This window comes from Anoplopoma fimbria, chromosome 3, assembly GCF_027596085.1.
Source record: "Anoplopoma fimbria isolate UVic2021 breed Golden Eagle Sablefish chromosome 3, Afim_UVic_2022, whole genome shotgun sequence".
In the NCBI taxonomy this organism is placed as follows: Eukaryota; Metazoa; Chordata; class Actinopteri; order Perciformes; family Anoplopomatidae; genus Anoplopoma; species Anoplopoma fimbria.
Genome location: NC_072451.1, coordinates 22,964,368 through 22,985,281, shown reverse-complemented (window position 1 = coordinate 22,985,281; position 20,914 = coordinate 22,964,368). Strand labels below are relative to the sequence as shown.

At 42.2% G+C, this 20,914-nt stretch overlaps 2 protein-coding genes across 2 annotated transcripts; one reads left to right on the top strand and one right to left on the bottom strand.

Annotated features, from left to right (window-relative positions):
* Window positions 1-826: 826 nt before the first annotated feature.
* On the top strand, window positions 827-16,146 carry LOC129089342 (uncharacterized). The gene is made up of 4 exons (XM_054596755.1): window positions 827-932; window positions 2,104-2,231; window positions 15,140-15,353; window positions 15,635-16,146. The coding sequence occupies exons 1-4, from the start codon at window positions 827-829 to the stop codon at window positions 16,144-16,146; spliced, it is 960 nt and encodes a 319-aa protein (XP_054452730.1).
* A 2,803-nt stretch (window positions 16,147-18,949) lies between these two features.
* Window positions 18,950-20,914, bottom strand: ptger4c (prostaglandin E receptor 4 (subtype EP4) c). Its single transcript, XM_054596754.1, has 2 exons — window positions 20,135-20,914; window positions 18,950-19,537 (listed from the first exon to the last, which is right to left on the bottom strand). Exons 1-2 carry the CDS (start codon window positions 20,912-20,914, stop codon window positions 18,950-18,952), a joined length of 1,368 nt encoding a protein of 455 aa, XP_054452729.1.

The following is a 20,914-nucleotide window of genomic DNA, read 5'->3' as shown; positions in this document are numbered from 1 at the left end:
TTTCATTAAACGATGGTTGGACGTGAGTCAGCCGGGAGACAGAATTGAGGACACACATTTTTTACACTTCTGACTGTTTGTCTGTCTCTCCTTCTCTCTCGGTGGCCGTGTTGCAGTGTTTATGACACCGCAAACAAACTTGTACCTAACTAGCTGTTATTCAGGCTTCAGTTGTAAAGTTTATTCCCTCGACCTGGATTGCCTTCCGTCTGCAAAAAATGTCCATCTTAAAACAGTCACTTGGTCTCATATTCTTTCTTAAAATACACATATATTTGAAAAACTGAAGAACTTCATTAACTGCCAGAATAGATTTGGATATGATTCAGTTTTTTTTTGTTTTTTTTTGAGAAACAACATAACAAGTGAAGGATGAAGAAAAGAGCTATGATTCATTTCACACTGAAGCATCGGGTTTGTTAAACACTTGCTTCAGGAAATGTGTTGGACATTTGTTTTAAAATATTCCACTCAAGCTTTAAATCAAACTTAAAGACCCGTTATAACAAAACATGAGGGATGGATAAGATGACTTTAGCTCGCAGGCCATCAGTCTGTATTCACCACTCTCTGTTCTTGTCCAGGCTGCTGACACTCTGCATGGAGCTGTGACAGGAGACCGGCCAGAGAAAAAAAGCATTTTTGGCCACATAAAAAAAAAAAAAAAAAAAAAAAAAAAAAAAAAAAAAAAAACCAGGAGGAGGAGGAGGAGGCGCCTCTCGCGTTGAAGCAGAACAGCTTTAGATGGATTCTTCATGTTTGCTTCAGCCTCAGTGGAGACAGCCTGCTCTGAACACCCAGGAGCCGTGGCAGTGAGGTGTAAAACATGGCACATCGCAGCCTATGGATAGCCAGAAACATGAGCTGCGTCCAGCGGGGAAGAAGAAGCGCTCCTGTCCCCTCCGGAGCGCACAGGACAGCTGGTAAGGCTGGTAAGTTGTCTATAGAGATATAAGACAATACCTTTCAGGAGAATGTTGTTGGGTATCTGTATGCGTTGCTGGTGAAAGCAGACCTGCTCTCTTCTTGTCTTTCTGTTTGCTGTGACAACACTGGAAATGGCTGTTTGATCTTTGAATTTCTTTTCACTTTTTTTTGTTTGTTGCTGAGCTCCAGACCTCCATGCACGCACCTGCCAGCTGTTTTTTGGGCTCCTCTGACTCCGGGTGTCATTGTGACCCGGACTCAGTGTTGGAGTTAATGAAGTGTTTATCTGGAGCGTTTTGTGAAATGCAGTCTGGGTTGGCATGGTTGAGTGAAGTTTTATGATTCATAGTCTGACGTCTTTACAAGGTGCCGGGAGGTGACTCTGAATTGTGGAACAATATAAATCAAAGTGACAGTGATGCTGTGTGTGTGTGTGTGTGTGTGTGTGTGTGTGTGTGTGTGTGTGTGTGTGTGTGTGTGTGTGTGTGTGTGTGTGTGTGTGTGTGTGTGTGTGTGTGTGTGTGTGCGCTCTCTTATGGATGAGGAGGAAACGGTGGCAGTCGGGAAATCTTCCAGTGTGACCCTCCTCTGTGGTGGGCTGCAAATCTAAATACCAAAGTGCTGGACACACACACACACACACACACACACACACACACACACACACACACACACACACACACACACACACACACACACACACACACATTTAGCTGCATCCATCTCTATCCTCTAAAATACCTCTGAGGGAATCAGGGGCAGATCAAGTCTTTTAATCTTCAGGTGTTTGGACGTGCTGGAAGTCAGGCACATTTCTTTTCAGTTTCAAATTAAACAGTTAATTAGTTCAGCGTTGTGAACATGAACACACTCTGAACTCTGGGTTTGGCACACTCACAGCTCCAGTTTTCTGTACTTTCCTTCCCAAAATGTCCCCAAAAAGATGTAAATGAAACTGCATGATGCATCGGTGAACTTTCATGCCTTCGCTCTGACTCAAAGGCCCACTGACTCACTGAGTCATGTACATACAATGTCACTCATGCACGCAGACGAGGCTCAGTCAGAGGACGACAGGCCTCTGATGTTCAGAGTTGAATCCTGCTTTTTATCTGTGCGAAAACATGCCGTGAAACAACCTTGTTATTTTTTACTCGTGTCGTTCAAAATTGCCAGTTTGTTCTCAGGCTGAACATGAGAGCACCGACTCTGCTTCAGGCATCTCGCACTCCCCCGTCACGCTGCCACAGCTTTCACTTCCTCCAGTCAAAGGTCACGGGGTCAGCGGCCCGGCCCAGGGTCAGGTACAGCGGGCCAGCGTGTTCTCTTTACCAGCGGCCTCCTGATGTGTGGTCTGGTTTGTTTTAACTGGCATGTGGTTTTACGAGAGCTAGCGTGCTGTTTGCTGGTGTTATGGGTTTAACTCTTTCTTGCTCTCATGGCGTTCTGTGTTGCTAGTCAGACGCTCAGAGAGTCGGATGACCACTCGTGATTAAAATGACAAAATAAGTTATCCTTATAGCCACTCATTCACACAGAAACATCCTCATAAAGATGTTTAGAGCCAATGTGGCTGTGAACACACAACAAAGGCTTCCTCGTCCAGTGGTCTTCATTACACACTAAGCTTTCAAATATTACTTTCATGTGTTTCCTTAAAGACGCTGAGCCATAATAAAAATAAAACCCTGGAGATTGCATCTTTCTCATCAAATTTTCCAAGAAAAACGCAACTTGTACATCACCCTATGACCAAGCGAAATTAATTGGACAAAAACACTTTTTTAGAGCTCATCAGATAGTCCAAAAACGATAAAGAACAATATTTAAGACTAAATAATAATGTATCTTTCGACTGACTTTGTTTTCCTGTAACTAAATTCACAATGTCTTGATTTGAGAAAGTATCATGTTGCCATTTTTCAATTCATTCAATTCATATTTTGAGGGAATATCATTTGAAGAGTCTGGTTTTGTTTTTACATCACACTTACATTACCTCTCAGTTTAATGCAATTATCAAACTGGACTTAAACTGGCAAGCAATAGTGCATTAGTGGTGGAGGATAATGTGGAGAGGTCCTCTTGGAACCCAATTGTTGGTTAGAATAAATTGTAAATAGTGTTTTAGGACAGTAATGCACAGGATTCATTCAATCATTCAATCATTCAATTATTAATTTATCTTTATCGTACACCAAAGAGTTCTGCTCTTGGGGATACCCCTGGAAATCTAATTGTTGTGTTAATCTGAATACTGTGTATTTGTGAATACAAACATAGTCAGTTTTGCACTTCAGTTCTTACTTAAATGAGGAAATTCTCAGTACTTTTAATTTGTCAAGTATTTCATTCACAGAGGAATGTCTAGGATTTGGCGGCTTCTAGCGGGGAGGTTTACAGATTGCAACAAACTGAAACTTCTCTTGCGTGCCGAGCGTGTAGGAAAACCACAGGGGCTTACCCAAAAACAAGGAAACATGAATGGCTTTCTGAATCCAGTGTTTGGTGTGTCCTTTATGGGCTACTGTAGAAAGATGGATGGCTAAAACATTTTCAACACCCACAACACATGCATTTAGTAAGAAAGGCAGAGAGCACCTTTATCTGACAATGCATTGTGTGTACATTTCAGGATCAGTCATTCTCATACCACCTTAAAGATTGTTACGAGACAAGATACATCAGATTAAGTACTGAATATTGTAATATAACTGTAATTACTCTGTAAAAGAAAACAACAAAGAAAAAATAAGTGGGCCAAAAGAAGAAGTAGAAGGCACATCATCAGACACAGTGACAGGTTTCAATTCTGTAAGCAACAGATTCAAGCGCTTTTGCTCCTGAAATATTCCCCGGTTAGAGGAGGGCACGATCCTTTCAGATTAGTGGAGATCTGTCATTAAAAGACAGACGTGTGCGCTGCGCAGGGAGCCTCGTCCTCAGCTGTGTCTCAGCCTCGGTGTGTAACGTTACTCTGGTTGTTTTGTCCCAGCACTAATGGAGAGAGTGCAGTGAGAGAGATTGATTATGCAACCTGAAGTGCCACAGGGCAACTCCAATCTGGAAGTGCTTAGAGTACGCAGCGAACCACAGTGATTCCTGCAGGGCAAATTGAAGGAGGCATGATCTGACAAAAAGGAATTTCAATTTGTTAGATGTATTCCTTCAGACAAATGTCTCCCATGCTACTTACGTTTTCTAGGTCCTTGCTTTTTGTAGCGGTGGACAATTTTGTGTAAGTACGCAGAGGGAATTATTTCAGTCTCTGATCTTGAATTGTTTTGTTGTTGTTAATCATTTTGGCTTCTTCAAGTTCAAACAACTTAAATTATTTGGACCAAAGCTGCAGTTAATACTGTTGGAGCCGCTGATGAAACGTAAAGCGAACTCCTGTCCTTATCGCAAAATCTCCCTCCTTGGAACAACTTTTTCCCAAAAAACGCTGAAGAATGTTAACTAGCCCAGCGCTGTGTTTGTGTCTGTGAGAGCGTTCTTTAATACAATAAGCTGTATTCTTCTGAAATTAGCAGTTTGGATTCATTAATCATAGCGTCTGAGGGCTGCTTTGAACTATCAGGCCAGGTCATTAAACCCAGTCTGTCTGGGGCGCGAGCGGGCGACACGGAAACACTTTGGAGAGCGCTGGTTCACCCACAAAACACGCTAATAATGACCAGTGTGTGTGTGTGTGTGTGTGTGTGTGTGTGTGTGTGTGTCACAGATGGCCATGTTTCTGAGTGCTACTCTGGGCTCAGTGTGGGCTTAATTTGGAGAAATAACAACACAAGATGGGAGCAAGAAAAGGTCGCCAGGGTGGGAGAGCGTATTTCAGTGGATGACTGTGTGTATGTGGTTTTGTACCAAAGGTGAGGGGTTCTTTGTGCATGCGTGTGCGTGTGGAAAGCCAATATGTTATGTGTACGTTAGTTTTACAAAGTGTGTTTGAAATAAATAGGCAGGAAGAGAAAGAAAGGCAGTAACTAAGAGTTTTCCTGTGTTTGATGTGTGTTTTCTATCTATCCCTCTTCATCTCTCTCTCCATTCTTTCCCTCTGTCGTCTCTGCGGCCTTTAAAGCGCCGTTGCTTTTAACAAACACCGGAAAGTGAAATCCTACCCTCTGACCATCGCTCCAACACGGCTAAAATGTGTTCCCATTTAAGGTGAGGCTCACCCAAGCGCTCTCTGTGTGGCGTGGCTTTTAAAACCAACTTAATCAGGCAGGAATTTGGGTTATTAGGGTCAGGGACGCTGGGGAAACTGCCTTAGTGAGGAAGAGCGGGACGGTGAGGACACAGATGTGTCGCATCAGGAAGCTGTCTTTGTCTCAGCACTCATGGGAAAACTGATGGTGGTGCCCCGTCGAATTTAGCTGATTGGGTCACAAGACTCTTATAACTCTGTTGCACTGTGGGTTCCTGTGCGGCTAATTAGTGCTAACTGCACTTTAGGTAAACTTTCCACTGACCCTGTACGCTTAATCTTGTAGAGGTCTTTGTGCATTGGGGAAGGTACTGCTGATGTGGAAAATCTACAGCGGGGTCATTACACTTCATATTAGAAACATCTATCACTGCTTGCTTTCAGTTTGCATTCAAGCATAATTGTAGTTTATAACCACTCGTATTTTTCGCAACCTTGTTAGGAACCAATTGGCTACCTATCCAGCAGAAGCAGAGCTTTAGAAGTCATGTTTGTGTAAAAATGACAAATGTAAATCCAGTATTCGTTCTCCTTTTTGCTCTGTTTTTTGTCTCCACCAACTCCTGACAGAAATTTCTGTCTCTGCAGCTGCAAATTGCTCCACTATGTTCACCAGCTAGTAACAAAGTTTGTCTGCCATTTGGTGTTGAGCAGGTAGAACAGAATAACAGCTGCAGACTGTTAAATGAGGCTGATGAGAGCGTTAATAGAACCCAAAATAGTTATATAAAAGACGGTAAAATGTTCAGTATGGAGCTGAGGGGGGAACTTCAGAGTCGGGTCGTAACTCTCTGAGGGTCAGTCACTACGAGCGACCCTTATGCTTTACATTTAGTCCTTTGATCCATTGTTAATATAAAGATATTGATTAGCGGAGCTTTAGAACAAATTCTGGAGCTAGCTGAATTTACCATTTTTGACAGTACAATAGTTTTATGCAGTTTTGCAGTACAATAATAGATTATACTGGTTTAAATAATCTGAGATTTTTCTGTTTTTTGTTTTTTGTTTTTTGTTTTAGCAATTTTGCTATATACTAATTTACACGCAATAACCAGTAAGAAACATATTATTAGTAATCTATACAAATAAGTAAAACAAATGCTTTAACTACAGCTGTTCATACTGTAATACTGTAATATAAATCAGTAGCGGCTGAAATATCTCACATTCATCTTTATATGTGGCAATATAAAAAAACAAGCCAATCACATAAGTATCTATATAAATTATGAGGTTACAGTGACTCTAGCCCAGTTAGAGTCATGCACCGTCGGAAGAATGATTGTAGTTCAGTTTTACTTTTGTCTAATTGAAATGTTATCGACAGGTTGATGGAAACAGTCATGGGAGGAATAGAGGGAAGCCAGAGCTCCTGGCAGGAGTTGTCAGAGTATCTGCCAACAGCAGTAACAGCTATTATTTGGCAAATTTACCAAGTAAATAATGGTTAGTAGGCTAAGGAATGTAGAAGAACAGAAATGTATAAACACAAAGGAAGAGTTTGATTTGCATATCTGAAACCAGCTAACTGGAAACATCAGGGGAGTGTCTGAGATATCTGAGCAGATAAATCAAAACACTATCATTTCAGGACTCCCAACTCCATTTGCCAAATGCATGGCTAGCCCTGTAGTTCTGTATGTCATTCAATTTCCTCCTCAGCCCTCTGGGGTTTATCTACAGCAGCTTCATAGTGAGAACTTGTTTCCTTTAGCGGCTGAGATGAAGACAGCAGGTCTTTCTCTCTTTCTCTTGCTCTCTCTGTTGCAGTAATAATGCCATCAGGGTTGCAGTTGGAGGTTAATGTGCTGGACACAGATGACACTTTAATGCCTCGCGGAAACTCGTATTTTACCGAGCTTGTTGTGACCCGCTGATCCCGGCGCTTTGATGACCTGCAGTAACTCTCTAAAGCACCTTTTGGCGACTTGGACTTTCACGCGTGAGGGGCGTTAATCCAGAACTGTTACTCTTCAAACGCGATGTTCCCCACTAAAAGCGCTTCCTTTATCCCACTAAAGACCCATTAGACACGTTTCTCTGGAGCTCCTCTATTTAGTGTGGAGAGAAAGCTGCAGAGTCAGCCGGATAAATCACTGATCACTCAGGTTTATCATTCGGCAACCAATAAGTTTACCACTAATAGGTAGTTTTAATGAGGTCCAGGTTTGGACTGTTTAACCCTACAGGGCAGGCTTGAAAGATCTATTGTTCTCCATAACATGTGGCCAACTATCCCTGCACAAGCTGATAATCAGCAAAATAATTACCATAATATTGAAGAATATATCTTAAAGCTGTATTTATTGTATTTCTTTGTTTGGCTTCCTGGGAGCAACAAGCTGTAAGTACATCATCGACATCTTATCATGTCATAAAGTTGATATGGTGAACATGTCATTTGGAGTTGTGTGTCGGTCTACCTGATGAATGTAGGTTCAATATTTACTCTCCTTTTGCTCTATTTTGGTCTTCGTCTCCTCATGAGGGAAATATCTTGGTCTTTAGCTGCTAAATGCTCCATTATGTTCACCAGCTAGTTTCTACCTATGTCCGATCGTTAAAAACAGCTGCCTGCTGCAGCCCAAAAAAAGCCTGATGAGAGCGGAGAGAAGGAACCAGAACAGTAGGAAGGTGAAACCAAATCAATGTGCTAAAAGACATTAAAACGCTCCGTAAAGCTGAGGGGATCTTTCTCCCTCTTTCGCATTACTTGTAGTCATTTGATATATGGTTTATATACAAATACAGCATCTTTTAATATTAATAAAATTGAATCTGGTTATGTGAATGATGCATGGCTCACACTTATACAATAATGTACTGTACTACTACAGTTTGTACTAATCATTAAATCGAGACTGTCCAAAACATTTATATTACATTTATATATATCATTTGTCATTTAGATTATTTTAAAGCAGCCAATCCTCTCATTTATAAACTGTAAGTGGAACACTTGACACATTATTGGTTGATACATGAATTAAACGTTTAATTGATTATAAAAATCATTGGCAATTTACTGCCGTCTGACTTGCGCATTAGTCCCAACAATAAGACTAAGATTCTACAGCCATGCTAGCGACTCTGAGGCTGAATGTAGGATCAGCGGTGTGTGAAATTGTTGTTTATTTTTTATTTTGCAGGTGTTTGATTATAAACTAAAATATGAGACAGATTGAAATGTTGACCTGATGGTGGTGATAGACAGACGAGAAGTCAGGGGATCACAGAGGTCAGTAGGATTTATCCTCTGGGGACTTTGACCATCTGTGCAAAATTTCAAGGCAATCTGTCCAATAGTCGCTGAGATATTTCTGTCTGGACCAAAGCAGCGAGTCAACCGACAGATTGTCATCAATAGATGGAGTCAAACCCAGCTCAGCCCGGCCCATGTTATTCTAATAATACCAATCTGTCTGTCACCCTGCTCCTTAAAGACTATTCCTCTCAAAATTGATCTCAGACACCTCCAGGTTCAGATGCCGTCAGTCGGTTAATAAAAACCTCTTGGTGGGAGAAACACCGAGAGGAATGACGTCATACAGGTCCGATCCTCTCTTCACCATCCTCCTCCAGGCTGTGTAGTGTCCACACCTCTGATTAGCCCTCTCTACGTGTGTGTGTGTGTGTGTGTGTGTGTGTGTGTGTGTGTGTGTGTGTGTGTGTGTGTGTGTGTGTGTGTGTGTGTGTGTGTGTGTGTGTGCGTGTGCGTGAATAAGTGTGAGAAACTGACAAAGATGTTGTGTACCTTGTGTGTTTTTGTGAGAACGGATTATGAGAAAAAAGGAAGCAGAAAAGGGAGCGACTGACAGGAAAAGCATATGTGTGCACATATGTGGGTGTTTGGGTGGGGGGCCTCCCCACCTATCTGAACCGAGGCATGGGACCTGCTATCTGTTTCTCATTTCGACCGCGCTCTGTGGTTTTAAAGCAGTGACAGGCCTAAGAGTGGAAACTGGCACTAACGAGCAATTACATCCTGCCTGCCTGCCTGCCAGGGATTATGGGATTACTGACTGACCGGGCTTCAGTCTGCGCTCTCTTTCTCCACTCTCATTTTGTCATTCCCTCGCTTCGCTTTGTTCACCTTATCTCTGCCTTTACACTTCTCCCATTCAGTGGTTCAATTATCTTTTTCTCTTTTTTCTTTTCCCTTGGACAATAACCCATTTTCTTTTTTTAAATTCTCCTTACTCTTATCTTGTGATTTTTTAAAGTTATTATTATCTCATTCTTTCTATCGCTCTTACTCAAGCTTTTTCTCCTTTGACTTTGTGGTTAAAAAGTTAGGGCTGTCGTTAACCGTTGGAGAGTGAAATTTCTTTAGTGGGAAAGGGGAAGAGAGCAAATTTAACAAGAGAAAAAGACGTTCAATGTATATGAAGCTTTAAATGAAGCATGATAGAAATGAGAAACAGTAGGAGGGGATTAGATTAAAGCAAAAGTGCAGGAGAACATGAGTCCTTAACATAATTTTCATGTCTAAAACAGTCTATAACCACAATGAAAAAAAAGTGTTTTCAAGTCAGAATTCCAGGACTCTGGGTTACACACTGAATCCACCACTATCAGTGGAACTTCGCATGCAAGATTAAAGCAAAGTTACACAACACATTTTCACACTACTCTGGATGCATATATATGCAGAGCTTTGGGGCACATGTAAGTACAGCAGATATCATCACGTTTTGTGGGACCTCCGCAGGTTTCTCCGTGTCTGGTAGTGATCAGACGGCTCTCCTGGTGTTCTGCCTTTCTCTCCTGCATCTCCTCTTACATTGCAGGTGTCTTTTATTGAGCCAGAGGTGATTTACTGTTCTCTTGTTTTTCTCCTCGCTCCTGCAATCAGGCAGCGCGGTAGTGACAGGTTAAAGCTGGAGGTCAGATCATTTCACGTACGTGCACGCGCTCACCGCAGAGAACAGAGTGTGTCTCTAATAGTAGGTCATTATCAGAGAAGTTTGGCTTTTAGAGGGAGGCGAAACACAGGAGAGCTCGGAGCATTCTTTCTTTCTTTCTTTCTTTCTTTCTTTCTTTCTTTCTTTCTTTCTTTCTTTCTTTCTGCATTTTTCTTTACAACGTGAGAGGTTTATGGAGGCTGTGTGGGCAAAGCTGTAGTCTGAGGATGTAATAGTATACAGTAAGCACTGAGATCACTAATCAGAAACACTTTTCTTAATTCACCCTGCTTCTTTTTGTAGCAAAGATGTGTCTCTGTTAAAAATAGCAAAATTAATAACAGTCTGAATTACATCTTTGAAAGTAATATACATGGAATTAATGCATTATTGATACAGACTTACAAAGGCAGTCACTTGTGAAGTTGAGAACAACAGTTTGAACAGTAACATGTAACAGATATATAAGTTATAAGACCTTAATAAGATACATTTAAGGCTGATTATTAATCATTGTGACAGACTTTACTTTTAGATTGGACAGTCTAAAGTGCACAAGGTACAACTACACATGTGTTTTTGGACTAATAAGCTAGTTTAATAAGTAAATCTTAAATTAATTTTTTTGACTGAATAAAGCATAACCACAACAAATCATGGGAATATCACTGGAGTCAGAGGCTGCAGAGACGGCAGGTACTGCTGCTAGTCTTCAGCAGTTGGTTAATAAAATGTGGTGTAAACAACTTGAATCGCTATTTTGGAGGATCTTCTTTTTTTTATTGCAGGAAGCCTGAAGTTGTGTGTCAGGTACAAAAGTATCGCCGACTTGTGACTGATTCTCTGCAAACTATTATTCTTAAAGCAAACTGGTACAGATCTCTCTTGGGACTATAAATACATTTATAGGATATAATAAAGACTGCTCCTGAGTCACCCGTTTCAGATAGCTCTCATCTGTGTTTATCCCGCTGAAAACAAATATTTTAAAATTATATCAATTTTGGTAAAAAAAAAACGAGATTAAATGGGAGTGAATGTTGAAAACGGGGACACTTGCATGTTCCACAGACATTTGAAGGGACTCTGGACACCCGGTTTGAAAAAATCACACATTTCTACCACATATACTGTATATTCTAGATGATTTTCAGAAAATCTGATTTGGCTCTCAATTTTGACCAAATATGTAATAACTGCTTAAGATGAAGGTCCAAATGCTGGCAATGATGATAAAAACTCTCTTCTAAACCATCCCTGCTTTAGTTAAAACTGCTGCTCGGTGTTCAAGATATTCTGTGAACTCGTGTTACTTTTGTGCTGGCAATCTTTGTTTTAATATCCCTCAAACTAAATCCACATCCATCATCTCCAAGCACTTAAACAGTATTTGTAAAAGCAATTCAGAGCAGCAGAATGAACTCTGGAAATAGTGGCTAGCTCTGGCTTTATGGGTTGTACTTGCTTCAGGAGGGCTTTCCCACTCAACTGACTGTGAAGAACAACTGGAGCGCGGAGGACCAACAATGCGAATGGAAGGAGACAAGAACTCTCCGCGCTGCAGACATCCAGCCTGATGGACAAACCAAAGGCTTTAATCAGCCAAACAAGGAAGGCACACACACTGGGCTTTCTAAACACGTAGAAACATGCGCATGCATGCCGTTGGTTCTGAAACTGTGCACACACACCGTCAGTAGGCTCGTGTCAGTCTGTAGCTCTTCAGGACCAGTGTCCTGCTTGTTCTCTCCAGCCCTTGACTTCCCCACCCACCTCATCCCAGAAAAGGCTGGAGGCGTCCGCCTGTAAACAGCTCTAGAGTGCCGGAGTGAAATGAACCAGCAGACAGGCCCACGTAGACTCCCGGCTCGCTGATCTAAATGGGGCTAAACACTCCCAGGTGTTGTGTTAGGGACTCAGAATGGCACCTCTCCTTAGACCCAGCCAGGATCTCTATTCCTCTGTTGCGCCTCGCACTGCCGATGGGTTTTAAATCAGCATAGAGACGAGGGGTGATGGAGGGCTGAGGAGTCGGCACAGTTTGGTTTTGGGTTGCAGCGGTGGCGTGCACTCTGTATGGCTGATTTATGCCCACTTTTTCCTCCCCTTCCTCTCCCCCCTCCTCAGCGTCTGTAACTTTGTTCAACCTCGACTGCATCGCTTCAGCTGGAACAGGCAGGATTGCAACAGGTCTTATCGTGACCTGTGATCTGTAACCTTTCGTCAGTCTTCCATCTCATTGCACCGATAGAACTGCTGGGATTGTTTTTGATGTTATATAAACATGGTTCACAACATATCGGTGGGATCTACGAATACATGCTTGAATACGTTGCTATGGCTGCACCATGTTGCTGTAGTTCAGCGCAAAGGTTATACAAAGCATCTTAAAGATGACAGATGTGGTTTCAGGGATGTTGGAAGTATCTGTGGGCAGAGGGTTGTTTCAAAAAAAATGTTTATGGCTGATTGAATAATTTCTGACATTAGTGCAGAATTGTTGAGTTGATTTTGATTGTTAACTTGATTTGTGTAGCTTTATTCAAAACAGAAGCACTTTACAGCAGAAATAAAAGTAAAAATGGAAGTAAAAGAGGCAGAAAACAACAACATATGATGTTGTGTAATTTGAAAAGATTCTAAAGAAGAAAAGGATTTAAAATGCTTTTTTAAAGATAGGACCGAATTTAGCTTCTCTGAGAAAAAAATCAGTGGTCAGAAGACCCCCACAACTCTTTAGATAGTCAATTAATGGATATTAAATGCATCAACAGGTTTTTAATCATTAGTTGGACAAAACAGGCAATTTGGAGATGCTTTATTGAAAAATTGCTTACTGTTTTCTGACAATGGCAGAGTTTACTGGTCCGTCAACCACATTGGTCCAGTCTGAAGTATCTAAACAACTTTGGATGTATTGCCGTGTCATTTTGTATGCATGTTCATTGTGTCCAGAGGATGTTTCCTAATAACTTTGGTGATCCTTTGTCTTTTCCTGTAGCAATACTTTTGTAGAGCTGATGCAAGATAGATGAGAAACATGTAAAGTTACTACTTCTGAGCTGAGCGTCCCATGATGACCTCATATTATGGGATGTGTGGTTGCTCCGCAGCCAGCGCAATCCTCAAAACTGCACGTACTATATATAAACATCTGCCTCCGTGACACTTCTTATCACCTGTCCTGCATCTGTGTGGTTCTTTTGTCCGGGACCTCCGCGAAGTGCTCTCGCTATGCCTGGTTCCCCCTGCTTGTACCTCTGCCACAGGAATAACCCCGAAGAATGCCTTTGACAACTGTACATCGCAGATGCTGCCTTTTGTTGCCGAACTGGGGCCTTTTGCAAGGATGTATGAGCCGACAAGCCGACACTGGCCACGCTAGCTGGCAGCAAACACTGGTCTTTAACTGCAGCAGCAACAAACACGGCGGCCTCATGCATTGAGGACGTGATTTATGTGACATGTCGGCTCGCTCTGGGGCCCACTGGGCTGTTTTTGTTTTTGTTTTTTTTACAGTATCTGGACAATTTTGAATGTGTAGACATCATATTGCCCGCATGTTGTGCCTATAGTTTATGTTAACCTTTTCGAGGGGAGTTCTGGGAGGAGGAAAGTCGACAGAGTGAAGCCTTGTTCTCGTTCTTACATTCCTCTTTTTCTCTCTCTCTCTACAGGTGGGACCAGATGGAGGGTTCGAAGGAAGGATAGACAGGAGATTACCTCTGTAATGTCAGCAAAGGCCAAGGTTTGTCAGAAACAGACGTTGTCTAAAAAGCAACCTGAAAATATATTCTCCTTCTTCCGCCTCTCCTTTTTCTTCTGTCACTTTCTTTGCTTTCCATCTCTCCCTCATCTCCATCATTCTCTCACTCTTCGTATTTACCGTTCAGCCTTATAATGAAATCTCCATCTCTGCAAATAACCTAGCTTTATCATTTTTCATTTCCACTGTACAGACCACTATAAACCAGAGGATGAGTTATGTGTAGGTATAAATTGTTAATGTAATCCATCCCTTCAAGGCTCAGAACTGAGCTTTCCATAAAACCATGTCAGCGTGGAAGCTTTCATTGCTGAATTCTAAGCCAGTGGTAGAAGCTTGATCCAGGGCGGAAAGACAGCAGTTATTTGACTTTAGTATTACGGAAGAGTAAGTGCGATCTCTTTTGATGAAATAGGCTTATCACAAAGTACTGCTGAGGCTTGTTTGAAGAGCAGTGCGCTTCCTGTGCTCATATCAGTATTATCTCATTTCTTTATCTGTTTTTATATCTGTAAAGCACTCTGTCAACTTAGTTTTGTTATTAAGTACATGGTTACCACGAAAGCAAAAGACCAAACAGCCAATTTATCTTTTCCTTGTAAGAAAAAGAAGAGAGCTCAAAGCCAACAGCAGAACTGTACACCACTCTGTGATTCCTAACTTTCTAGAAATAGCTGAGAACAATGCACACTCAAAAATCTATTTTGAGCAATATTTTTGCATTTTGGCGATAACGTTTATTCATCTTGTTGCTGAACTAGATGAGAGAGATATCACTGCTAGTCTAGCTCTGTTCAAATGTAGATGAAAAATACAACTACCAGCACTTCTAAAGCTCTGTAGTTAACACGCTATATCATGTTTGCTAAAAATTTGACAACCTAGACAGCAGAACTATTGTAACTGAAGGATTTAAGTACAATGTGTCTTAATAAATACACTTAAAGTGGCACAAATCAAGATTTCTGTACATAACGTTATAAAAGAATGAAAATGCTAATGAAGCTCTGTGCCTGCTGGACATGTTAACATTAAATTGTTTAACAGTTTTACCATATCAGCTTTATAAGGTGACATGACATATGTCATGTTTAAAGCGTGTTGCCGTGAATGGCCAAAAATATAAATTAATACAGATTAAAGAATTATCAATTTTATAAAGTACAAAAAAAAAATACCAGTGAATGATAAAGATTCTCATTGACATCAGTGAGAGAACCTGTTATTATTTACTTTTCATGTCAAGATGGCAATCCTTGGCTTTTTTCACTCAAGAAAGTCAGTTCAACAAATCCCTCTTTTTGACAGCTAACATGTGGCCTCTGTCTCCTGTAGGTGCTGCTCTGGGTGCTGCTCTCTCTGCTGCCTCTAGTGGAAGGAGCTCATATGAAAGCTGGTTCAGCTGGTGTGGGATCAGACTCGGGCCACGCTGTGGGCCTGCTGGCAGGCCAGGAGGAGAGAGAGCTTCCTGTGACGCTGCCAGAGGTGGTTCAGGACGAAGAGCAGGAAGACGACAGTGAACCTTACTCTACTTGGCACACTCTATATGGTACTGATGCTCTTAAGGAAGTGTAATTTACAGCACATCTGCCTAACAAGACAGTATTATAGATGCAAGAGGGCATGAGCCCAGGGATCTGCTCTGTATTTCAGTCATTAAAATATATTTTCATGAGATTTAAAGGGTGACAAATCATTTTAAGTCAAAATGTATAAGTAAACTGTAGGTTTTGCAGGTTAATTTGCATGTTATTGCTCCTAATTTCCTGAAAAGTATTCATTTTCATGTAACTCTCTCTGCCTACCACTCCTCGTTTCTTTCCATTTTAGACCCCTTTGTAATAGAAGAGGCGGATGACCATCCCAGTAGTCGCTGGGCGGGGCGCTCTCCACGCTCCTCTAACCCCTCAGAACCTCCACCCAAGGGATCACCAAAGAAAAAGAAGAAGAGGAAGAAGAAAGAAAAGGAGGAAGAGGAAGAGACGGGAAGAGCGGATAGAAAGGGTAAAGGTAAGAGCAGACAGCCGAAGCAAAGCAGCAGGGACTGCCGTGTGGAGAAGAAAGAGATGAAGGTTCGGGACCTGGGCCTGGGGTTTGACTCGGACGAGATTGTCCTCTTCAAGTTTTGCGTCGGCTCCTGCGAGTCTTCAAGAACAAACTACGACCTGGCACTGAAGGCGCTGCTGGAGAACGGCTCGCTGCCCCGGCGTACCGCCCGCAAGGTCAGCAACCACCCCTGCTGCCGGCCCAACCGGTACGAGCCGGTTTCCTTCATGGACGCGCAGACCACGTGGAGGACTATCCAGTCGTTATCAGCAGCCAGCTGCATGTGTATGGGCTGAAGACATGAACCAGGGAGAGGGCGACTGGGAGGGGTGTCACCCATCCTGAGCAGAGAGGAGTCAAGAGGCTCAGGGTGAGGAAGGCCCGGGTACAGGGAGGAGCCAGAGGCCGCCGCTGTTACACTCACAGAGCAAGGAAGTGACGGAGGCTACTTGTTGGCTTCCTGTGGTGTATTGAGGAGGACGAGGTCTGGGTGCAGCTGGACGATTGAGGTCAAAGGTCAAAATCAGAGAGTGAGGGGGAAGTCATCAGGGAATAACAGCCTGGATTTATTGTGGCGTCTTCAAAGAGTGAATTGTTTTCAGCTGGATGCAGGACACTCCAGACCAGTTAACATGACTGTTCTGGTTTTAAGAGGATGAGGCCTGAAGGGTGAAGCTTAAGAGATATAAAGGAAAGACACAAATAAAGGACTATCACTGTCTTTATATTCTGACGAAAAAAAGACTGATATGATGTTCACTTTTACTCACAGTGACACCAGCTCATACCAAAAGTATATCATTTCTTTCACATAAAAACAGGGACATTACATTATATTGTTTCTATGTTCAGGTGAACTCAGCCAAATGGATGCCATGCATCTTCATGTATTACTGTATAAAAGTAACATATATTTATTTAATGATAAATTATTTATTTATTATAGCTTCATATGAGAGCTGTTTTATTAACTCTATATTGTAGATAAATATCTATTTATTGCCGAGATTTACATTTATTGTTACTTCTGCTCGCATACAGTACGTACGTTTTTTAAAGGTGCATTTTCACATTTATCCAACACCTCATAAACTTGGTTTCGACAGATGACTCTGGACAGAACTAGATGGATGCAATAGACTTTTCTGAAATTAAGTGATTTTATATAATAATTAAAAAATCTAAAAGCTCAAATTATCTCTTACATGCGATCCCAGACACTTTAAAAAGAAATCCTTGTAATAGATCACCAGAAACAAATTGACTGACATTGAAATAATTTGTTATACTTAGTACGTGTTTTTTTTCTCAAGACCACCTCACATACTTTAGTCTGACAGCAGGGTAATGATATCACCTTCTCCACAACAGTGTCCAGAATGTATGTACAGCAAACAAGAAAAACATTTGTACTGCAAAACCTCAACATTTCTCATCTTAAAGTGGTTATTTCCATTCAGTTAAACACTCCCAGTATGTCACATTATTATTATTATTATTATTATTATTATTATTATTATTATTATTATTATTATTTTATAAAGTTTTCTTTATTTTTGTATGGTATTATCCTCTAAGAGAATAAAGTTTTTTAATATACATCTTGTTATCACTGTTTGCTTTACTGAAGGCTCTTTAACGGCCATAAGGATTTTCCGTGTGAGCAGGATCAACACCACTACCTTTTTCAGTTCAATTTAAAGGGGACTTATTATGTCATAGAGCCACCTGCTGGTCTGAAATAAACAGTAAAATGGGAACCTGTCTCCAAAAACCTGTCTTGCTCTTAAACCAGCCAAACAGGTCCAACTCAGCTGTGTTCTGTCTTCTGTGTGATTTTATTTCTCTGCACAAATCCACCAACACATCAAACAAACACCACAGGTCATACAACTTAAAGCGACAGTATTTCTTTTTTCTTTCTTTAAAAAGGTGGTATGTTCACGTTGGCTGTTATCAAAACATTACATGTAATTTTGTAATATAAAACAAGATTTAATACGTTTCAAAATGTCTACATTCAGTGTTCCCTTCATCATGCAACACAGAATAAATTAGCAGCACTTAGATATGTTTAAAAAAAAATATGAAATCAAATCTAACAACAACATATAATGAAAAAAACATGTATGGGAATGGCACATATGGATTCATACCGTGTATCAAACTCTTCCGAGTGTCACATCCTTTATTTGTACCCATGGGGTATGATTATATTTTGTTAACATTTCCATGTTCGGAAATCATCACAATTGTCTGTGTCCTTTCAGAAGAAGACTTATTATAGAGCAAACCAGATTCCACAACAATTGTCGCTAAAAGTCAGATTCAAGTTCACTGTACATACAATTGTACATACAGTTTTAAGCGGTAATAGGCTGGGGCCATGTGTGGAGGCATATGCTGGTTGATATGAAGAAGATGCTGGAGGTGCACATCCATTCACAGTCTACATCACATTTCGAGAGCTTATTGCGGCAGGTTAATCGTTTAAGAGGGATGTATGATGACCAAGTGATGAATCTGACAGAAAAGAGCTGTTTCGTTTAAAGGAATACTTCGGCCCCAAAATGAACATTTGTAACGGTCCATTACTCACCACGTGTTACCTTGAAATAATGCTTTTTTTTTCTTTTTTTCTCGCATTACTCATAATAATAATACGGAGAAAACACTCCTGGCTCGCACAGACCAGTAGCACGACTGCGCAAGCGTGAAACTGTTATTATGCGGAAGTGTTTTTAAAAGTAAAGGTTTAGCGAAGATGCATGTGTTTGGGAAGTAGTGAGCGAGCCTACGACTGAATGAATGACACTTTTTATTGTGTGGCAGTTTGTAAACGTTGTTTGATATTGTTTTGCAGTTGTTAAACCCGGTCTCCATTTACTTCAATTCACCAAGACTTCTCTCCGTTTTTGATGAGGCATTCGAGGAAAAGATTAAAGGTAACACACAAGGGATTAGTCTTATTGAAATGGTCATTTGTGGGTGAAGTATTTTTTTTTTTGGAGCTGATATGGCCCTTGGTTCAAAACAATCTCAAGAGATCGTGGGTGGAGTTTATCCCTAATTGATTATGCTCACAGTTGTCTGTGCCCATCAAAGGCATTTCGCTGACTGACATGAACTCGGTGTGCTGAACGTACAGGTGACAATGTCCACTTTTCTAACGTGCTCGGACAGGAGCGGAGACAACGGGGACGACTTGGCCGCCACCTCCCGTTTGGAGCCTTCTTCTGTGTCCTCCTCACACCCGAGGATCGCGGTCGAATCGACGCTGAACGGGTGGAAGTTGACCCGGGCGGTGTCGTACTCCCATGCCTGCCTCATCGCAAAGTCTGTGAAAGATGTATTCTTGATAGACACCCGGTGTTCCCCCTCGTTCCTGTAGCTGGCCGTGCGTAATGACGCGTAGCTGGTGTCATTGCTGTTTAGAGACGGAGGGGAGTGTTGACCTCCTACCCAGCCTGCGTTGTCACCACGGCCGTCTTTAACGCTGGCCACTGTCCTCTTCAGCTTCTCGCAGCCTTTTAGCAGCAGGTTCTTTCGGCACAAAATGTACACCCAGGGGTCTAATATGGGGTTGAATGAGGCGAAGCGGATCGCCAACATGTCGCTCCTGTAGTCAGGCTTCCCCCCAGCAGAGATGTAAGCAGGGTCATACAGCTGGTTCACGAAGATCCGCACCTGTCAGATAGAAACATTACATTACATTACAGTCATTTAGCAGACGCTTTTATCCAAAGCGACTTACAATCAGTAGTATGTTACATATCATTCACCCATTCACACACTGATGACTGCACTATACTTTTGCTCTGGTTTATGCTTTAAGATGCTTGTTTAAGAAAGGAGATGCACTTATGACTTCTGGTGACTAGTAGTTCTCTTGAATACCTATGTTGAATACACTTCCTGTAAGTCGCTTTGGATAAAAGCGTCTGCTAAATGACTGTAATGTAATGTAATGTAATGATGACAGGCTACCATCAGACTCTAACTAACATTCATGCAACATCCAGTCCACACCGATGGCAAGCCTTCAGGAGCAACTTGGGGTTAAGTGTCTTGCCCAAGGACACATCGACTGCCGAAGCCGGGTATCGAACCACCGACCCTCTGATTGGAGAACTACCTTGCTCCCCCTCCGCCACAGCCCCTCAACATGGGTTGAGAATGTCCAATAAAGGTGTTTTGACAACAAATAAAGTATAGAACACTAATTAAAAGTATTTGGACGCACCATTGCACAAGTATTGTAATAGAATAAGCTGTTGTCCTTACCACTAGAGGGATGGAGCAGACCAGGAAAACGATGGTCATGAAGACCAGAAGCCAAAACATTTGGATCTCCGCCGCAGAGGTGACCGACGGCAGCCGGGGGAAGCGGCGACGTGATCCTCCCTGCTCCCTGATGCCCGTCGTCTGGTTCATCCCCACCAGCGACCTGCACACCGCCAGATTACACAACAGTGTCACTGCGATCAGCACCAGCATCACGCCGCCGTACAGGAAGGAGTAGCAGGCTCCAAGTGGATCCATCGCCCTCCAGTCCAGAAAGCACCAGGTCCCGGGGAAGTGCCTCACATGCTGCCCGAAGCCAAAACTAGGCATAATGCAGAGTAAAATGTTAGCCAGGTAGGTGACCAGGAGTGCAAAGCGTGCCATTGTCCGGTCTATGTGCTGGGAGTAGAAATACGCGTGGTTTATGGCCAAGTATCGCTCCACGGCCATGGCGCACAGGATCGACATCCCAGCCGAGCCGAAGAAGAGCATGGAGAAGGAGAAGAAGTGGCAGAGGAGGACTCCACCTGGCCATCGGTTGGCTACATATGTGGCGATCACCACCGGGCTGGTGAAGCATGTTCCCAGCAGATCCGTGATGGCCATCCCGCAGACCAGGGTGTAGAAAGTGGTTTCCTTCTGCTCCCTTTTGGAGATACACAGCACAACTATGGCGATGATGTTCCCCAAGACTCCAACGCCGAACATGGTGGCTGAAGTGACCAGAGACCTGGACTCCAGCTGGAGCGCAGGGACGTCCAGAGTGTCGTTGATCATCAT